Source organism: Epinephelus lanceolatus, chromosome 3, assembly GCF_041903045.1.
Source record: "Epinephelus lanceolatus isolate andai-2023 chromosome 3, ASM4190304v1, whole genome shotgun sequence".
Lineage (NCBI taxonomy): Eukaryota > Metazoa > Chordata > Actinopteri > Perciformes > Serranidae > Epinephelus > Epinephelus lanceolatus.
Window position 1 is genome coordinate 24275669 of NC_135736.1, and position 18735 is coordinate 24294403.

At 40.7% G+C, this 18735-nt stretch overlaps 3 protein-coding genes across 3 annotated transcripts; 1 reads left to right on the forward strand and 2 right to left on the reverse strand.

Annotated features, from left to right (window-relative positions):
* The first annotated feature begins 811 nt into the window (after positions 1–811).
* LOC117254601 (uncharacterized) lies at positions 812–3724 on the forward strand. The gene is made up of 4 exons (XM_033622956.2): positions 812–1079; positions 1159–1359; positions 2894–3099; positions 3442–3724. The coding sequence occupies exons 1-4, from the start codon at positions 943–945 to the stop codon at positions 3606–3608; spliced, it is 711 nt and encodes a 236-aa protein (XP_033478847.1). The 5' UTR covers positions 812–942; the 3' UTR covers positions 3609–3724.
* Positions 3641–11198, reverse strand: plrg1 (pleiotropic regulator 1). The gene is made up of 15 exons (XM_033622955.2): positions 11052–11198; positions 10720–10826; positions 9327–9463; positions 9040–9093; positions 8827–8920; positions 8638–8728; positions 8461–8559; positions 8268–8360; positions 6899–7048; positions 6697–6798; positions 5758–5860; positions 5171–5279; positions 4697–4836; positions 4311–4504; positions 3641–4214 (listed from the first exon to the last, which is right to left on the reverse strand). The coding sequence occupies exons 1-15, from the start codon at positions 11058–11060 to the stop codon at positions 4155–4157; spliced, it is 1542 nt and encodes a 513-aa protein (XP_033478846.2). The 5' UTR covers positions 11061–11198; the 3' UTR covers positions 3641–4154.
* A 2625-nt stretch (positions 11199–13823) lies between these two features.
* fgg (fibrinogen gamma chain) lies at positions 13824–18735 on the reverse strand. The gene is made up of 9 exons (XM_033625275.2): positions 18512–18735; positions 18383–18430; positions 18086–18272; positions 17767–17851; positions 16481–16611; positions 16040–16173; positions 15077–15261; positions 14633–14910; positions 13824–14482 (listed from the first exon to the last, which is right to left on the reverse strand). The coding sequence occupies exons 1-9, from the start codon at positions 18572–18574 to the stop codon at positions 14298–14300; spliced, it is 1296 nt and encodes a 431-aa protein (XP_033481166.1). The 5' UTR covers positions 18575–18735; the 3' UTR covers positions 13824–14297.

Genomic DNA, 18735 nt, shown 5'->3' on the forward strand with positions numbered 1-18735 from the left:
CACAAAGAAGTGTCCACGAACGAGGACAACAGGTCTAAGTTAAGCAGAATCAAGTATACAGTCCATCCATCAAGCCCAGCAACGCGCCCCCAGACATCCCTCTCCACAGCAACGCTTTCCAGCTCCTCCTGGGGGACCCCAAGGCATTCCCAGGCCAGATGAGATATGTAATCCCTCCAGCCTGCTCTAGGTCTGCCCCGGGGCCTCCTACCAGTGGGATGTGCCTGAAACACCTCCAGTGGGAGGCACCCAGGATGCAGGGTCTCAGGAGGAACATTGAAACTAACCAACACCAGCATAAAACTATCACATAGGTCTATAGCCAGGACTTGCTTTATGTAAAGCATAATGACATACAAACATAATCTAAAAACACATTAATTAAGATGAAAACACAAATAAATGTTTTAAGTTCTGATTGATTTTACTATGAATTTCACATGCACTATTTCTGTAACATTTTAAATCACTGTAAATAAAAGTAAGAACTGACATATGATCAGTGAATTAAGATCAAAGTAACACCAAATATGGAAAAGGTGACAAGAGTTTTCAAAAATATTCTGTAGTAGCCTAAATACACTGGAAGAATAACTCAGAGAATAACTTTTCTTACCAGTCCACAAAGATTACACTTTGTAATCCATATCAATTAAAGACATAATTCATTTCACATTCATTCTTTGAACACATTGTTCTATAAGCACCTTGATTATTGTTGTACAATCCTCACTGGACCTGCAGGGCATCATGCAACCTCCCATCGGTGCTTGCACGCACTGTAACCAGGCAACAGGTGTAAGCTGAGCTGTGTACCTGAGTAACCAAGCAGCACAGCGACTGAGTCCCCCTTTGTCTCTGACAGTTTGTTCAACAACTCCACAAACTCAGACACTTCACACAGGATTGTTTCCTCACAGATTTTAATAGAAAAGTGAGAACATGCCATCTCATATTATGCTCTCCTACCAGTGGGATGACCAGGCTCTAGTGAAAAAGATATACGACCGCCTCAGAGAAGATGGTCTGCCGGTGTGGATGGATATCGAAGGAGGCGTGACAGGGAACATAAATGACTCGTGAGTACAGAGGAATCATAATCACAGATGGGATAAATAAGAGTCTCTTTAAGCAGAAGCCGTGTGTTTGTGTTTTCAGGATGGCTGCAGGTGTGGAGGAGGCTGTGGTGATCTGTCCGTTCATGACTCCAGCCTATCAGGCCTCCCGCAGCTGTAAGAAAGAGCTCAACTATGCAGACTCCAGGGAGGTCATCATGGTGCCGGTCATGCTGGCCAACAACTGGGAGGCCAGTGAGTGGCTGGGGCTGATCACTGCAGGCCTGCTGTGGGTCGACTTCAGGTGAGGACAAAGAAGACAGTGGACGCATTTTTAACCACTTCATCCTCTCTAAAGGTTAAACTGATTTTGGTACAGAGTGTGTTCTTGGTCAATTGAAGTGTATTTCAAAGAGGCAGTTGGCGTGAGTTGCCGAGTGTTGGAGATATTGGCCGTAGCGGTGTCCGCCTTCTCTTGCACAGAAGGAAGAGTGCATCTACTCATGGACAAGAGGCTCGTGCTTGTGATATCACAAGATGTCAACATTAATGGCGTCCTCTTTGGCTCAGCTGTAATGTTAGCTAGCTAAGGGGTGCTAAGTGACCTAGCATTAGAAAAATTCTTCCTTCTGCTACATAAAAGTTCCTACATAAAACTGCTCACAACACATCACATTCTCACTCCGACCTCGTCACATATTGGCGTTTGGTCATGGACCCTCCACGTCCACATATGACGTGCAAAGTACCCTGGGTGTGTTGGTTGTCGACGTTCTGGGATGCTGTGTCAACTGCATGTTACAAGCATTGTCTTCTTTCAAAATAAACTTCCATTTTCACAGGAAATTTCCTGTTTACATACAGTCTGTTTCAAAATAAACGCAATATGTCAGTACAACAACACAAATCGACTTTTTTTTCCTCCAACAACTATCACACATGGTGGGGCGTCGGTAGCGTAGTGGATAGTGCTGGCCCCCCATGTACCTCGCCCCATGCTGCCTCACTGCAGCGGTTGTGGGTTCGAGTCCAGCCTGTGACCCTTTGCTGCGTGTCAGTCCCCGCTCTCTCTCTCTCCGTCTCCCCATTTCACACACTGTCCTATCCATTAAAGGCAAAAGCCCACAAAAAAAAACAAAACTACCCCACATGGTTAGGTTTAGGAAAAAAGAACAAGGTTTGGCTTTATAATCTTACGGGACATGAATGCCGCCCTCCTGGGTAAAAATCAGTGTTTGTTGGACCCATCCACCACCTGTCCCACCCACCCTACTTGGACTTTCGCCATCGTAACTTTAGCTCTTGTCACGTTGCGTTTCCCCCTGATGCTGACAAGCACTGTTAAACTATAACGGTGACTGGCCATGCACCATGCTGACGTTAAAGGCGGCCTTTTTTAGTCGGTGTCTGACACCGCAAGTCACTGCCTAAGTGCTGGATTTTGACAACTTTGGAGTGAGACTGGGTTACACAACAAAGTCTGTGGATTATCTTGAGTAACCGGGTCATGATTCCTGGAAAGAGACATTGCGGTTGAGTTTTTCAAATTTATTTTTTTGGCACTTTGAGCACCACAAGCTGAGTGCCATCTAGTTTCATTATACTGGAGTGAAGGCAGACATCACTACAGCCAATATCTCCAACACTCAGCAACTCACACCAAAAAAAATCAAGACTTATTAATAACACTACAGGTAAGATGAAAAACATGTATTTTTAATTTTGGGGTGAACTGTCCCTTTAAAGATGAGACTACATGGACATAACATAGATTAAACACTTAACATCTAATCTTTCTGATATTTTACAATTTACCATTAATGGTGTTGTCTTTTTAGAAATGCAGAAAAGGAAGAGGAGAACTTTGAGATGTGTCTCAGGTCTCTGGAGGAGGAGATCATGTTTAACGCCGGTCACCTGCTGGCAGTTGAAGAACCACCAAGTGAGGAGGTGGATCAGCCAGAACCACCAAAACCCCGTCTGAAGAAGAAGCCTGGACGAGGGTTTTGTCATGCTCTCTCAAGGCTCTACATAAGTGATTCAGGTAGATATGAAACATGAATCAAAAAATATTCCCCCAAGAGCCATAGCTGACTGTACAAAATTTCATGGATATCCATTCAGTGGTTTCAATGAATGTGCACAGTGGGGTGATGTTGATTAATTATCCAGAGTTAACTGGGACATTGTCAAAATGTTGCCGTTATTTTTAACAGCGTAGCTGGACACCACTTTAGTCAGGCTGAAAAGTTTTCCAATTGTGGTGAACTCTTTAAACACAACAGCAATTTGAGCCTTGCACATTGAAACTTTTAACTGTGTGGACTTCTGTTGAAAACTTGTTTATGTGATACCATCTCTTGTTCCTCGTGACATAATGTCACAGGTGAGCAAGGTGAGGAAATAATCCACCCAACCGGTGACACCAGAAACACAGTGGAGCTCAGTGAGACACTTGGAGATCATTGTTACTGGGTGGAGATTAAGGGTAACGGCTGTAAATACTACAGGAACGCTGTCACCAACAGATACCTCGGTGAGTACACAAATTGATCGTAACTGAAACAAGAGAAACACCAAGCACGTATGTGAAAAATGTAGTTTTTATTAAATGAGGCAAAATAAACTTCACATTTCGAGCCAGAAAAAGGGAAATGTTTGTTCCATGTCTGTACAAATGGGCATCTTGAGTCTGTATTTTTTTTTTTTTTCTACAACAACCTCCTTCCATCTGCAGGGTTTGACCCCCACAGCAAACAGGTTTACTCCGTGCTGAATCTGTGTGAGTCTGAGGAGTGGCTGATGTTGGTGGATCAGACGGACCAGAGCCATCAGAGAGCCGTCGTCATCAAAAACAAACACTCTGGGAGGTTCCTCGCAGTCCAACATGGCCGCTTTATCGGACTAACGTCGTACAATGAAGACTGCAAATGGTTCTTAGAATAAAATGGGACAGTTTGGTCTCTTTAGTGAAAGACATTAGTTATTAAAAAAAAGCTGTAGCAAGCAAAACTTGATGGTTGTATCTACAACAGGGGGTTCGGTAGAAATAAAATTAAACGTTACTGTGACAAGAGGAGAAAATAAAAAAAAAAATCATTAGAATCTTTTCCTCTTGAGGATTTCTGGTTTCCAGTTGACTGGATGGCTTTCTTCCGTCTGCAACAAAGGAAACAGAGTTTTGAATTACCTCTCTGCAGCCTGGGAACTAAAGCTAACATATAAACTGACTTTGATGATAATGTTGCAACTTACAGCTGTGTCGTCTTCTTTGTAAACTTTAATGGTCTTGTCTGCCTCTGCGGTGATCAGTCTGCTTTCTGAGTTGTCGAACATGCAAGCAAAGATGCCCGACTCGCTGTCCAGAGATCCAGGCTGCACGGCTGCGTGAATCCTCTGGAAGTTGTAGCCTGTCCTCCAGTCCCACATGTGGATGGTCCCATTGTCGGCTGCACAGAGAATAAATATGTGTTTGATTAACCATGATTCTGAGCTTTGTGTGTTTCTGATTCAATACTGCAATCACCTGTATAATTAAAACAACATTAACACAAATAAAATTTGGTTATCTATTATTAAGATTCAAAAATTAAACATTCTCTGTCGACAAAGCCAGTGACAGTGTGGTTGGTTATCAATACCTCCAGACACCAGCACACCATCAGAGTTCACAGCCAGAGTGTTGATGATGGCGTTGTGGCCCGACAGGTTCTGGATGAAGTTGCCATCTGGGAACATCCACTGCTTGATGTTATCAGCAGAACCAGAGGCAAAAGTGTATCTGTGACACACAGGAAATAATATGACAACATGTTGAGCATATTAAGAACTCTTATTTTTTATTTATTTTTTTTATAATGGTGTAATTGGTGTATAATATCCCTAGGGTTCATACAAAACTTATTTTGCTGGAACAATTTAAAACTTACACAATTTAATATAACACATCCTAAAAAAAAATCTAATCCTAAATAAATAGAAACCAGCTAATGTTTAGCTAGTCTTACTGATAAATTACTTACAAGTGTTAAACATTTCTGACTATTAACCAACAACCAACAATTGTTTCAGCTTCACACTAACTGAAGAACATATGTTAGGGTTAGGTAACTTACTGTCTGGGGTGCAGCGCTAGTGTTCGGACAGACTTCTTGTGGTTTGTCAGAGTTGCTCTGGTTTTTCCAGCGACCAAATCCCACAGTCTGATGGTTGAATCGTGACTGCCTGAGAGAAGTGAATCAGTTGTCAGCTGATAACAGATGAAGGCCGACCAACCAGCTACAACTTCTGCTGTATTTCCACTGCATGGTACAGCACAGCTCTACTCAACTAGACTTGCTCTGTTTTTTATTTATAGTACTAACAGTTATGAATAGTGTTAATAGAGTTAAATCACTGCAGACCTTTTTTAAATATACAAATATCGATCACTATTTTTTGATTCACTTAACCCAGATTTTAAAAAATGGCAGCCAGCAAAAACAACGCCAAACATTGATGAAGTGCCGATGTTCCTCTTGTTTGGTTGTGGATGAAAGGATTCAGCAAGTGTCGCATTGAAGATGATGTCGAGGTGTCGTTATGGGCATAAGCTGAGAATCCTGCCTACACTGACCTACACCTACCATGCAGTGGAAATTAGGCATTTAATGACAGAATAATTTGTTAGGTGTTCCTCTTCTTCTTGCTATTATTATTTTACCTGTGATGACTTGTGGTTCTGCAGCCTGACATCTCACTGTGGCCACAGTGTTGGTGTGGCCGGTTAAAGTGTGCACGTTAGCTTTTGTCCTGATGTCCCACACCTGTATGGGCAGAGAAGACATCCAATTAGTTTCATTAGTTAACCCTGCAGAGGCATTTTTACTTACACATCATATTCAAATCATATTAAACTTCAGTCGTATGATGGAGGGATGGTCCCTCTAAACACCAACGCTTACTTTTCCACCTTCAGTTGTTTTAAGTATGAGAGATAAATGCTATTTGAAGGTGCACACTAGAAAACTTTACCAAGACCAAGTGAAAATGAAGCTCTTAAATTAAGGGAGGAATAAGTGTGTTGTTCAATATGTAACTGTTGTTCAATAAGTGCGGTGGAGTATAAGGTAACAGATGAAGACATCTGAAAGCCGATAGATAGTTATTCATTCCTGGACAGTGAAACACAAAATAAAGAACTGAACGCAAATCACATTCAGGAGCAGACCTGACATGATGCTTAGCAAAGAATTCAGACACTGGAATTTAATCTGATTTGACGTTCCCGATGCCTGAATCCAAAAGGACCCACAGAATGTTTTTCTTTTTCCCACCCAAATGAGCTTTATTCTACTGTAGTGTCCTCAATTCTGAAACAGAAAATGTACCCATATATTCAGAACATTCCTTGAGTGCTCTCACTGTCATCAAACACATCTTACCCAATTCATTGTCTATTAGGCAGTTTCAGACCTTATACCTTATGACAGCATAATTTTGAGTTTTAGCACTCAAGTTGTTGGAATTTTCCATGTTCACTAATATTTTTGGTCTGTCTTAGACGACAGGAATAACATATATCAATTGTGAAAATGGATGTAGTACTCCTTTAATGCTTTTCAACATTTCATTCACAGCAAACATCAAAGTACCATCTTACCCTTGCCGTGGCATCTCTGCTGCAAGTCACCAATACATCGATAGTTGGATGAAGGTCGATATCATACACAGCGCTAAGGTGTCCGTGGTAGTGCCTGATGACCTGATAAACAGATTGACATAATATCATAAATCAAAGTAATGGCCCCATAAGACTAAAGTAACTCCATCACAGTAACCCCACTCTCATTACTATGCCATACCTTGTTGTACTCCAGATCCCAACACTTGACTTGTTTGTCTTCTCCACAGGAGAACAGGTAGGGGCTACGGTTGCTAACCGCCACACCACGCACTGTACTGATGTGTCCAGTCAGGGAGAGTTTCAGTTTCCCGCTGGCCAGGTCCCAGATCTGTCAAAACAAACAGCATTCAAGTCACAGTGGCCGTCATTTATCAATCTAACGTACAAACCAGCGCAGATCCGAGTGCAGAAATCATCTAACGATAGGATTCGCATGATTTATAACATGTTCTTATCTTGCCAATCACAGCGTAGGAATGATAGGGCGCTGATGAATGTGGCCACTGAAAAAAATCATCATGTAAATGTCCTGCCACAATATATTCTCAGTTTAAAGCCCTCGCCCTGAGAGTTAATGACTGATGTCGCAGGTCTAATTTAATCAACTGGTTCTATCTGGTGGCCTGTAAAGTGGCATCGAGGAAGTTGGGAAAACGCAGTATGGAAAGAAATAACTGCTGCAGTCAACTGTGTTGCAGTGGACAATCGAACTTCAGGTGAGGTTGGAATATTTTATTTATACATCAATGATATGTACCGACCTATGAGATACATGTATTATTAATATGAGCCCATGTAGTGTATAATATTGATAATGTTAAAATGACCAATTCATATAAAACCTAATACGGCCTCATAACAATTATCCAACTCAGCCAGATCTACTATGCTGCATTGCAAATCCACGCTGACTTAAACTTGTGTACACGAGCTGAAACCTTTCGTGAGATTTGATTGCAGCCGCCACTCACTTTCACATTGATAACTGCCGAGCTTTGCATGGAAATGTCCGCGCACCCATTTTTCTGTTGTACGTTCCTTCATAAATGAGGGCCATAATGAGAACTTTAGAACATTTCCACAAATAGTGTCTCCAGAGCGCCAACTTGAGGTGGCAGGAGGGACATTATCAGAAAAGCTGCAGTTGTAGATACTGAAAAAAAGTGCAAAGAAAATGTACGATACATGGCTGGTAACAGCAGAGTGTAATAAGGTGACCATCAATGATTCTGGCATGCATAAATTCACCTAAAATGTAATTGAATATAGATTGAATAGATTAAATCAAAGCAGAAGATATCAATAAAACAGGTGATTAATGAAGATTAGAAATGATTTACCAGGGTAAGTGCTCAGTCTTAATTTTGTCCTTCAATCTCAAACTGCTGTTCCAGAGTTTAAAAAGAAGCTTTCATGCTCAGAATGTATTGTATTGTAGTTATTCTGGATAATATTTGTAATTGTTTTTTACATTTTATGCATACACCGACAAAGGCCATCAAAGCACTGACTGACGTGGAAAACTGGTTATTTTCAGTTTCTCTGACCTTTATGGTTCTGTCCGCAGACCCTGTGACAAACCACTGGTTCCCAGGCTCCACAGCGATGGACCTCACCCAGCCAAGATGACCACTGATGACCTGTCAGATAAAACATACCACTGTTAAAAATAGCACAGAGGACACGTCCCAGATGCTGGACTCGCTTTGGCATCGTTTTGTCAATTTGTTTTGTGCTTACCCGAAACAGTTTCCATGGTGGATGCCACTGGGGTTTGGGCATGGTCGGAGCTTTCCTTGCGAGCGCAGAATTTCTGGTAGCACCTCCCTCCAACAGCGACTAAAATAAATACATTCACTGTTAGCTCTGCACATCTTTCAGGGATTTAACAGCATGTGAAAACACACTGCGACCTACCACAGCAGTCGACGGAGGGTGAGACCTCTCTGCTCCTCCTGCGTGTCGATGGATGTCACCGACACTGGATGCAGTGCGGCTTGCGTCCTGCCTACAATTCAAAAACAACATGAATATTAGTTGCGTTAAAATCCTGAAAAGGTTCATCTTGAGTGTTAATGTCAAACTGCTACCAGTAACTTGTTTTACCTGGCTTGTGAGGGTGGCAGAGCGAGCGCCATGGAGTGGACTCCTGCCTCGCTTGGATTCCTGTGCATCTTTGTGTCAGCAGTCAGGGCTACTCCTATTGGATGAGAAATACTGGTATAAAACACTAGAATAAAGCTGATGCTGTTTATTGAATGGGCTCAGAACAATTACAACAAACAGGTTTGATAAATCAATAAATAGCACAGTACTTACCAGGTCCAGAAGGATAAGCATGTGTCCCAGTGACCAGGTAGTCTGGGTCATCCCCTGAAACACATCAGGGGAAAAACACAACAACCCGCAAATGAGCTAATTTTAGAGCATCAAGGTTCAGGGAAACAACAAAGACATAACCTAATAAGTCTAAATGAGTTACAAAACTTTTTTAAGCACGAGTCTTTTCTGGACACATAAAGATAACATTTCTGTGTGGATGTTTTTTCTCAGTAATCAACTATTATCATATTGAGCGCATAATGCAGTGTGTGTTTCCTTCTCACCTGGCTGTGCGTAGCTCTGTTGGCCCAGCATACTGCCAGGAAGCTGAGACACTCTGTCCTTCCCTTCCTTCAGGACAGGCATGTGTAAAACTGCACTATAATCCGCTTTCAGTTTCACAGCCATCTTTAACTTGTGGCTGCAAACACAGGAGACAACAATGCATCATTTTCTCATTTCACAAACACTTACGTGCTCACTCTGTTTGATGAATGAGCAGATTTTTTGCCTGATGTAACGCAAAACAATACAGAGATAACTGATTTGCTATTTTACCAGAAGTGGGCAATATGTTTAAAATAGTCTCTTATTGTATGGCATGCTACTCAACCCTACACTGATCAGCCAAAACATTAAAACCACTGGTGGGTGAGGTGATTAATATTGATCATGTTGTTACAATGTAACATTCTGCTGGGAATATTTTTGGTTCCTGGTATTCAAAACACCAAAACACTGTTGTGGACCAAGGACGCAACTGTGTTTGGATAAGTGAGGTGCTTCAAGTAGCATCCACAGCTGGCAGTGGTTTTAATGTAGTGGCTAATATCACTATGTTTTTATATGGCAATATTGTATCGTCACACAGTGTCAAGTATTGATTTTTTTTTATTATATAAAGTATTAACATGACAAAAACAGATTAAACTTCAGGTAGCCTGCTAGGATAATATAATCAATTGCTTTTTCAGTCCACAAGATACATTTTACTACAACTAAAAACTTTATCTTATTAGATAAAACAGACATTGACAAAGTTTTCCTTTGGGGGGCATAAGTAATATTTGAAAAAGGTAATAAATTGCAATACATTTTATTGCAATACTCAGCATATCGCAACATATTCAAAATTGCAATAATATTTTATTGTGACTTAGGTACTGTGATAATATCGTATTGTGGGTCCTCTGATAATTCCTACCTCTAGTAACAGCAGATTTTTATAAGCAATCTCTTATAACGTTAGTTGTCTTACAAGCAACTTTACAAACTCACATTATGTGGTCTTAAACTACATGTAAACAAACACCAAGGCTTATAGAAAGAAGAGATGAAGAAGTATCTTCCCATTCTCTCTTATTACACAACTTAACTTCTACTATAACAGTAATTCTGTGAAGCCTAAAGACTTGTGGCACTTATTATAATCATGAAAACAGATAATGAGTGTGTTTTACTGCCCCCCCCCCTCTTTACTGACCCTTATTCACAGCATAAACTGTTGCACTTACACTAGTCAAAGCTGGACTAGGTAAACACTGGAGACTGCGAATAGTTTAAACCCACTTTAAGATTTTTTAAAAAAAAAAAAAAAATGTAATGTGGTTGTACAAACAAAGGAAAAAAAGTTCAAACTGCTCTGCAACATGTATTAATGTAAAATGCCAGACGTACCTTTCATCATCCTGTACGATGGATTTCGCATGGTCGGACACAAACATGTCATGCGTCCTTTTGAGAGATCTGAAGACCAAAGTGTGCACAGAGTGCTTCTGGACATCCTATAGAAGAAAATAGTAATATTAAATAAAACATATGTTTAACCAACACAAAACGGCAACATTTATAAATTGTTCTACCCTTGAAAATAAGTAATACAGACAAGAAATCGTATCGTGAACGTAACGCGATCCAGCAATTAGCCGGGCCCGACACGGTATACGTTCTGTCCAGCCAGAGCGGGAGCAACAGATAAAGCCTCGAGACAACTTCAAACCTGGGCTTACCTCGGCCATGGTGGTGATATGGACACGGATACAATCCCACAGCGGAAGAAACTACTTTCTTTAAGGTTTATAGGCTGGTTACACTCAAAAATATATCACAATACGCCAAACATGACCACCACTGCACACCGACGACCATAGGACCCGGAAGTAAATAATACCAACAGCAGCTAGAGGTTTGCCAGCGCCCTCTGCCGGTCAGGAGGTGTAGAGCACTGCAATTCTGCAAACACAACAGTAAAAACAGTCTCCTCCTTGCAAAATATATTTTCTGCTACTCCCATAAGATACTATATTCTAGAAATGACATTCTGGATTTTCACTGATAGTTATTGTCCATATGGTACAATGAATGTATCTTGCAGTGAGTGTAGGCCAAAGTTTGGTTTTCCCTCCTCCTGTCCCAGGCCATGTTTGCCTCACAGTGTACATTGATTAATGGTTACCCAATCCTTCGCCATCAACGCCAGAATAATGTTGGTGCAGTGGGTGGCCATGCTGTGGCATAATAGAGCTGTATTCCAAAAAATTCTGTTCAGGACCATTATCATGAGACCAATTTCAAATACACTTGTTGACTTAAAGGATTTGGGGGGGGGGTTGTAGGTCAGATCTCTGCATAGTTTCAGGCCATACAAAGGCACTCGTTATTTGGTACAGCCACCTACTACGAGCCAGACGGAATTTGAACTCCACGTGGGTAGTGAGGTGAGGGGGATGATGCATGGGGACAAGTCCTACTAGTTCACTATGCAAATTAGATAATGTGGATCAAAATAAACATGGCAAATGTGATGTTCTGATAAGAACTCTGCCACAGTAACTCAGTCACAAAGTGACTTTGGTGTCCTCGAGTGATCCTGATAATTTAACTATATAATTCCTGCAGTTAGTTTGAAACTGTTGTTCTGGGGTCAGCTGCGGAAAAGAGTAACCTTGTGGTTTAAGTGATGAAGTCAAACTTAATTCAACTCATTGCATGGGTAATTTGCTGTGCAAATACATTAAAGTCAGTTCCCCAAAATATGTCACAGAATTAATGCATGCAAACATCTTCCTTTAGGCGACATATCCGGCTGCCTACTACTGTCTCGCTCTTAATCAAGGGTGTCAGACATACGGCCCGGGGGCCAGAACCGGACCGCCAAAGGGTCCAATGCGGCCCAATGGGTGACTTGGCACATGTGATATTGAGGCGAAGAGGTGCCAGGTTTCAGGAGTAGGTTAAACAGTGAGTAGATACTTAACGTGAAGTGTTGCTTCCGACCAGAATACAGTTCTCTGAAATAACAGTGAATACTTTTTGCGGTCACATTTAAAGACACAGGCAGCAGGCACGATTAGACACAAATTCCCACCGGGCAGTACAATGGACGTGTCCATGTCATACGCTTATCTGCAATAGTTAAAAGTTAAAAATCTGAACTTCAGTGACCATTTCGCACTGCGATAGCCAATCAGCATTGAGATCCTCCAGGGACATATGATGCTGAGGACATACCGGTGGAAGTTCATTCATTGATTCAGTGATTTCACACGAGCATGATACAAGTTATTTGCGCATATTAAGCAAGTCAACACAAAATATTCTAGCATTCAAACTGGCACGAGTAACACAACGCAAAAATTTGCATCGTGTTTGCTGTAAACACAACATTAGACTGACAGATCTTCAGATTGTAAATGGTTTGTAAGGCAGAGGATGATGTAACCTGTGTCTTCAGTTGTTTCCAAATGATGAAGAAAAGTCACATGTAACGAAAGTGAGTAGTCGACTGACTGAATGTGAAAAAAACTGAGACATACTGTTAAATTTCTATGTGTTTTTCTCTGGATCTCTCAGGCTGTTCATCATTGCTTCTGTAAATGGATGAATCTTCTCACTAAAGAGGGGGAAAATCTGAAGGGGTTGTCAAATTGGGCTGCATGTGACCCATGAACTAAAATAAGTTTGACACCCCTGCTCTTAATAGTATGTATTGTGCATGTCATACCACAGCTAAGGGTGCTTCTGTGCATTGGTGTCTGCCACTCACCAAGCGTTAGACGGGACGTTAGATGGGAGTGAGACGGGCTGGTATGGTGGAGTGGAGTGTATGTGGAGGGCAACAGAGCAGGAGAAAATGGAAAGGCAGAAGTCATCCAGACACCGTACAAAAAAGAACAAAGAAAAAAAAATGCAAATTTGCACATATTCTTCTGTTGTTTGTTATTTATCATTATTAGTGATTATTGTTCATTAGGTAAGTTGTTGAGCGCCGGGGGAGCCTGCCCAGGGTGCAGAATACGCTAGGTGTGGCACTGCATGCAGGACAGCACATTAACTTTAAACTCAGATTCTTTTTCTACAGGTAATGGAGAGTCTCTATGAAGAGCACTTAAATAACTTAATTACATACTCCTTAAATTTCAACTGGGATGTTTTCAAGTACCTGTTAGAAGTCCTTTGAGGATCACTGCCCTGCTCAATATGTTTCAATTATTCATTTTATGCAGAGAACAGGCTATAGATGGATCGCATTTTGCTGCTGATAAAGCAAACCTGGCATTTAATTTGCCTAAAAGGTCCTCAGTGTGTTCAGATTGCTCATTTATCAAAAAGCAGTAATATAAATTAAATACGCTGATGCTTTCTCATGCTTGTGTGCTCATGTGTGAGTTTGTATCTGTATGAACAGGAACACGACGTAATGAAACTTGAATCACTTTATTAACACTGTGCAACTGTGGTGTTGATTATATCAGACAACATAAGCAAATAAAGACAAAATATTCATTTGAAATGGTTTTATTTGTCTTGAGTTGGTGTATTAAGTTTGGTTGTCACATACAGGTGTATTTGTGGTCACGTGGTGAACATTTTATGTCAGTTCAAACATGTATGTTATGTCAGCTTTCTTGTATATTTCTTTTAACTGTGTGCTTTTGTCTTATCTCCACATTGTTTTACAAAACAGATGCTTGCCATATGGAGTCCAAATGACTACCGCCCAATGAAGTACTGACCATGTTTGGTGAAGAGAAGACATTTATTTAGTGCTCAAAACAAGACTGAGGAAGGGAAAGGAAAATGTGAGCATCAGTGTCCTGCTGGGTCAGGTCTGCAAAACACCCACGCATCACACATCATAAAGTCAGAAATTTTCCACTGGAGCATGTTATTTCATTTAAGGAGGGCTCATTGCTGTTGTGCTGAACACCTTAACTGCAGCTTACACACACCACAAGCATGCTAGTCTACTTTTTTTAAGAATCTCCAAGTCCACCAAACTCTTTCACCCCAGTTTGCTGTCCGCCTGTTGTGATGCGGCTGAGGGGAATGAGCTTCATGGTGGTCTCCTTCAGGGAGTACCAGCGGTTGTGCCATGTGACCCAAATGATGCCGTTGTCGTAGCCGAATTCACCTGCGTCCTTTTCTGTGTACCTGCCACCTATAGACGAAGAGAACACAGACAGTTTTGTCTTTGTGTGTGGGGGCTAGTTGCTGATTTTTTGACCTAATCAAAGAACCTTAAAAATTTCAACAGATCAATCGAATAAACTAAAAGGGTTTGGCGCTGGAGTCAGCCACGTGGTCTTACCCTGGTAGTATTTGCCGTTCAAATGTGCAGCGTGACATCTGTTCATCCACCAGCCGGAGCCGTCCTGCTGAGCACAGTTGCCGTCGTATTTGTCATTGTCCTTGTCGTGGGTGCTGAACTGCATGCCGTTGTGAGCGGTGAAGAACTTGTCGCTGGGATCATCACCAAAGTCAAAGCCATCGAAAGCATCTCCAGCATCACCGCCAAAGTAGTAGCCGTATGTCATACGGTAACTGTCGATCTCTGGCCCGACTCTGAACATGTTGTAGTCAGCATACCTGGAAAAAGGAGGCCACAGCGCAGGGTTATTGTTTATTTTTTGGTAACCTCTGCTGAGTCAACTCTTCAAAGGGAACCTCATCATCAGGGTCATGTTTGCCTTGTCAGTAAGTCCTTTTGCTCTACTCTTACATAATCTGTTATCATGTGTGTGGGTGTATTTACCTTTTGTTGCCATCCCAGTCAACAAGCTCTATCCTCAGCACGGTTGGGATGGTCGTAGCAGCCGTCAGGAGGTGGATCTTCTCGTTACCGAGCCAGAACTCTGTGGTGTCGTCTGGTGAGAGGTAACCAAAGCCTTCCCTGTACTGAACCCAGTCCTTGTTGAAGTCCAGGCTGCCGTCGCGTCTCTGTGACCGTGAGAAAGTGATCAGTGTTGGGAGCAGGGGACGGTCTTTTTAATTTCCTCAGTGTACTTTTTGTTGACCTTCGCTTGTCAAATTCATTACTTGGACAAACATCTGATTTCACACATGACAGGCCTCAGCAGCATCTCATTGAATTCAATTTTTTAAGATCAAAATCTGAGAAAATAAATCTTTAAAAGTAGCTAAAAGTAGCTTTTCTTAAAAAATATTTTGCCTCTTTCAGTCATAAATGAATTGAACTAACTTAGTTCTGTTATATTAAGTGGTTGAAGAAATATGAAAATCTAAAGTACTAATACCACGATTTAAAAAAAAAAAACACCTTTTCACAATAAAAGTCCTGCATTCAAAAACTGTAAAAAATGTAGGCTACTTAAAGTATAAAAGTAAATGCGTGCAGCCAATTTGGCTCTTTCGTGGTTACACTATTAAATGTAATAATATTGGAATATAATTATTGATGCAGTAAGATGTAAAATGCATTTTCATGTTGTAGCTGGTTGCAGTAGAGTGTTAGTGACATTTGGGAGGGCTTTCCGCTTTTAAAGATCTGAGAACATGTTGCTCCATCCCTCTCTGATAATTTTATCCAATCCCTTATCAGTTATTTGCTTTGGGGAATGGCACATTATAAGCTGTTTTTAGTTTAGTATTTCAGTGTTAAGTTCTTCTTCTTTTCCAAAATAATCTGTAGCAATCATCCAATGCAAGATAAAGACAGTAAAGATCCATTTTCATGAACTGTTAAAGTGAAGCGTACCCTCTGTATCACTGTGAAGCCACGTCCAAAGTTGTCGATCTCACAGTAGACCAGGAACTGCTCAGTGGCCTTCCCTGGCTTTATATAATAAAGACCACTAGTGGTGGCACCTTTGTTTGCAACATCCTGGCAGTCTGGTGAAATAAAAGGGGGGGAAAGGAAATTTAGGACATTATAAATTTGTCAAAAGACCTACAAAGAAAGACTGTGTAGTTCCCTCCACATTTATTTTAAGTAAAAAGTCTAGAAATAACTTATTTGAAGCGAGTTAGTTGCAGAATAAATCTGTTTACTTTGCATTGATGCATCATCATATTGATTTTAGTCTCTAACTAAACACTGAACAAGGACAAATGTGGTTCAGATGAGCCGTGATTGAGAAACCTCTTGTGAAACTGGACTGGCCTCAGGGTCAATGAATTGAATTTTTTTTTTTTTTACCTGTTCCTGTGAGGGGCTGAATCTCAACCTCGTCTTTGCAGGGCTCGCTGCATTTCTGCTGCAGCTGAATGGAGAGTTGTTTTAAGTCTGTCATTCTCCTCTCATTGGATGCCATTAAACTCTGAAGCTCACTGGGGAGAGGGAAACAGATATGAGTTGTTGGAGTTGTACCCCAAATCAGTCATGTCTCAATGTCTTACACAGTGAGAGGAAGAAAATTATATGAAGATGAAATAGCAGCAAATGGAACAAATGATGAACCAAATCTGGGAAAAGGTGTGAAACATAAGCAAATATGAGCACTTTTTAAGATGTCAGGAGTCAGTCTGAGTTCCTGTGTCGATAGGGGAAAGAGGAGCGGGTGGCAAATCGCCCCATGATCCATGAACTGTGTGGGGGAGGAGGGCTGGCGTGCATTGACCTGAAGGTGTGGGCGGCAGGGAGAAGTAAAAATCGGTAAAAGTATCAAAAGTAGAGGTGCGCAGTGGAGTTTACAGTTGTTTTATATTAAACATAGTATTCAATTTATTTGACTATTATTACCAATGCCTTCATGGGTTAGAAGCACTTTCACATTAAAAATGATACAGGTGGAGCTAATTCGATTTATATTTTATATTCTGTCTTTGACAATGCATAATCATTTAGAAACAGCTCATATTTTGTGGAGTAAAAAAATCTAATCTGCAAAGTAACTTTTAACTACAGCTGTAAAATAAAGATCCTGGTTAATAAAAGATCCCTTGAAATGGAGTGGAGTAGAAGTATCAAGTAAAATATCACAAACAAACAAAAAAAAACAAAAACAAAAATGTAGTAAATAAGTACTAATAGCACACAGTGAAAGAACTCTGTGGTCAAAGTACTGCATTGAGGATGTTACATAAGTAAAATTATTTAAGTCAAATCAGGAAAATGTACAGAAGTATTAAGTATTAAAAGTAAAAGTTCTTAACACAGAAAAAAAAATAATAATAAAGAATTTAATAAATCCAAATAATTAAAATAATTTAAGTCTCAACAATGAAATGTTTTTGCACATAAATGACTAAAAGCCTTATTAAAATAGTTGCCAATAAATGTTCTAATCAATGTTTCAGCTGTAGGCCTACATATATTTATTTCAATGTAGTTTGTGTACAGAAATCATAATTTGTAAAGTAACTTGTAACTAAAGCTGTCAAAAAATCGAGGAGGAGTAAAAAGTACAATACTTCCCTCTGGCATGAGATTAAAATACTTACGGAGCTTGATTAAATTAAGCTATATTCATGATAATAACTTACAATATTTGCTGCTCCTGTGTGATGATAGTCTTTTCAAATCGAAGAACATCATCGAGCAAACTTGTTGCCTTTTTGAATTGTGCGTCTGAAACAAAAAAGTCAGTGTCAGTTGTGATCTCAACACAGTTTCACCACAATTTTTAAATACTATAAATATATTAACAACAGTTTGTGCTGCCGAGTCAAATTCATTTATTCACAGAACACATTTAAAGACTATTATTGACGGAAGGAGAATCGTGGTTGAGTGGAAATACATAAGAACTGCATAAATATGGTTTTAGGATGAGATTCAATGGCACCAAATGAAGTGTGTTACCTGGCTGGGAGCTCTTTTGAACTGAAGAAGCAGAATCTTTCATGTAGACGACTTGTTCTTCGGCCCCCTGGGTCAAATTGGCAATTGTGTCCAGCTGCTCCTGCATATCATCCAAATCCCTTTCCACCCCTGGCAGATACCTAAACATGTAATCAGCCACTCCACATGTTGTAGGACAGTACTTTCCCTAAAGACAGATAGGACAAGCACAAATCCATTGACGACACTGCGCTCATATACATAAACAATCCACACAGCAAAAAAATACAAGCATATTATTTGCGACTGCATACTTACAAAGTCATCATGTATGGTGCATGATCCACTGCTGTCTCCTCTGGTTTGCTGCACACAAAAGACATAATAATTTAGATGTTTGTGCTCAAGAAAACTGCATCAGTGAAAAATCTAAATTGAGTGACTTACTGCTGATGCCAAGGAGAAAAGTAACAGAAGTCCTCCTGCGGCTGCTAGAGCAGATGGAGCCATGTTGCTTGGGCCACCAGCTGTGGTCTTGTCCTATTTGGAGAATGAAGAGCTGCTGGACTCTGTGGAATATATATCTGAACAAGGTCCTCAGGTCAATGTTTCACAAGGGGTCCATATGCAAACATCCCACTCACTGTGCAGGGACAAAGCTCTGACTCATA

What these genes read in the sequence shown, in the direction of transcription:
- fgg (XM_033625275.2), bottom strand. Translation starts at nt 18,574, where the DNA reads ATGGCTCCATCTGCTCTAGCAGCCGCAGGAGGACTTCTGTTACTTTTC. An exon ending in TCAAAAGAGCTCCCAGCCAG is followed by an intron (nt 17,852 to 18,085) that starts GTAACACACTTC and finishes TTTTTGTTTCAG; the next exon opens with ACGCACAATTCAAAAAGGCA. An exon ending in TCAGCCCCTCACAGGAACAG is followed by an intron (nt 16,174 to 16,480) that starts GTAAAAAAAAAA and finishes TTATTTCACCAG; the next exon opens with ACTGCCAGGATGTTGCAAAC.
- plrg1 (XM_033622955.2), bottom strand. An exon ending in TGCTTATCCTTCTGGACCTG is followed by an intron (nt 8,921 to 9,039) that starts GTAAGTACTGTG and finishes CTCATCCAATAG; the next exon opens with GAGTAGCCCTGACTGCTGAC. An exon ending in GGGATCTGGAGTACAACAAG is followed by an intron (nt 6,799 to 6,898) that starts GTATGGCATAGT and finishes TCTGTTTATCAG; the next exon opens with GTCATCAGGCACTACCACGG.
- LOC117254601 (XM_033622956.2), top strand. Translation starts at nt 943, where the DNA reads ATGCCATCTCATATTATGCTCTCCTACCAGTGGGATGACCAGGCTCTA. An exon ending in ACAGGGAACATAAATGACTC is followed by an intron (nt 1,080 to 1,158) that starts GTGAGTACAGAG and finishes TTGTGTTTTCAG; the next exon opens with GATGGCTGCAGGTGTGGAGG. An exon ending in CTGCTGTGGGTCGACTTCAG is followed by an intron (nt 1,360 to 2,893) that starts GTGAGGACAAAG and finishes TTGTCTTTTTAG; the next exon opens with AAATGCAGAAAAGGAAGAGG.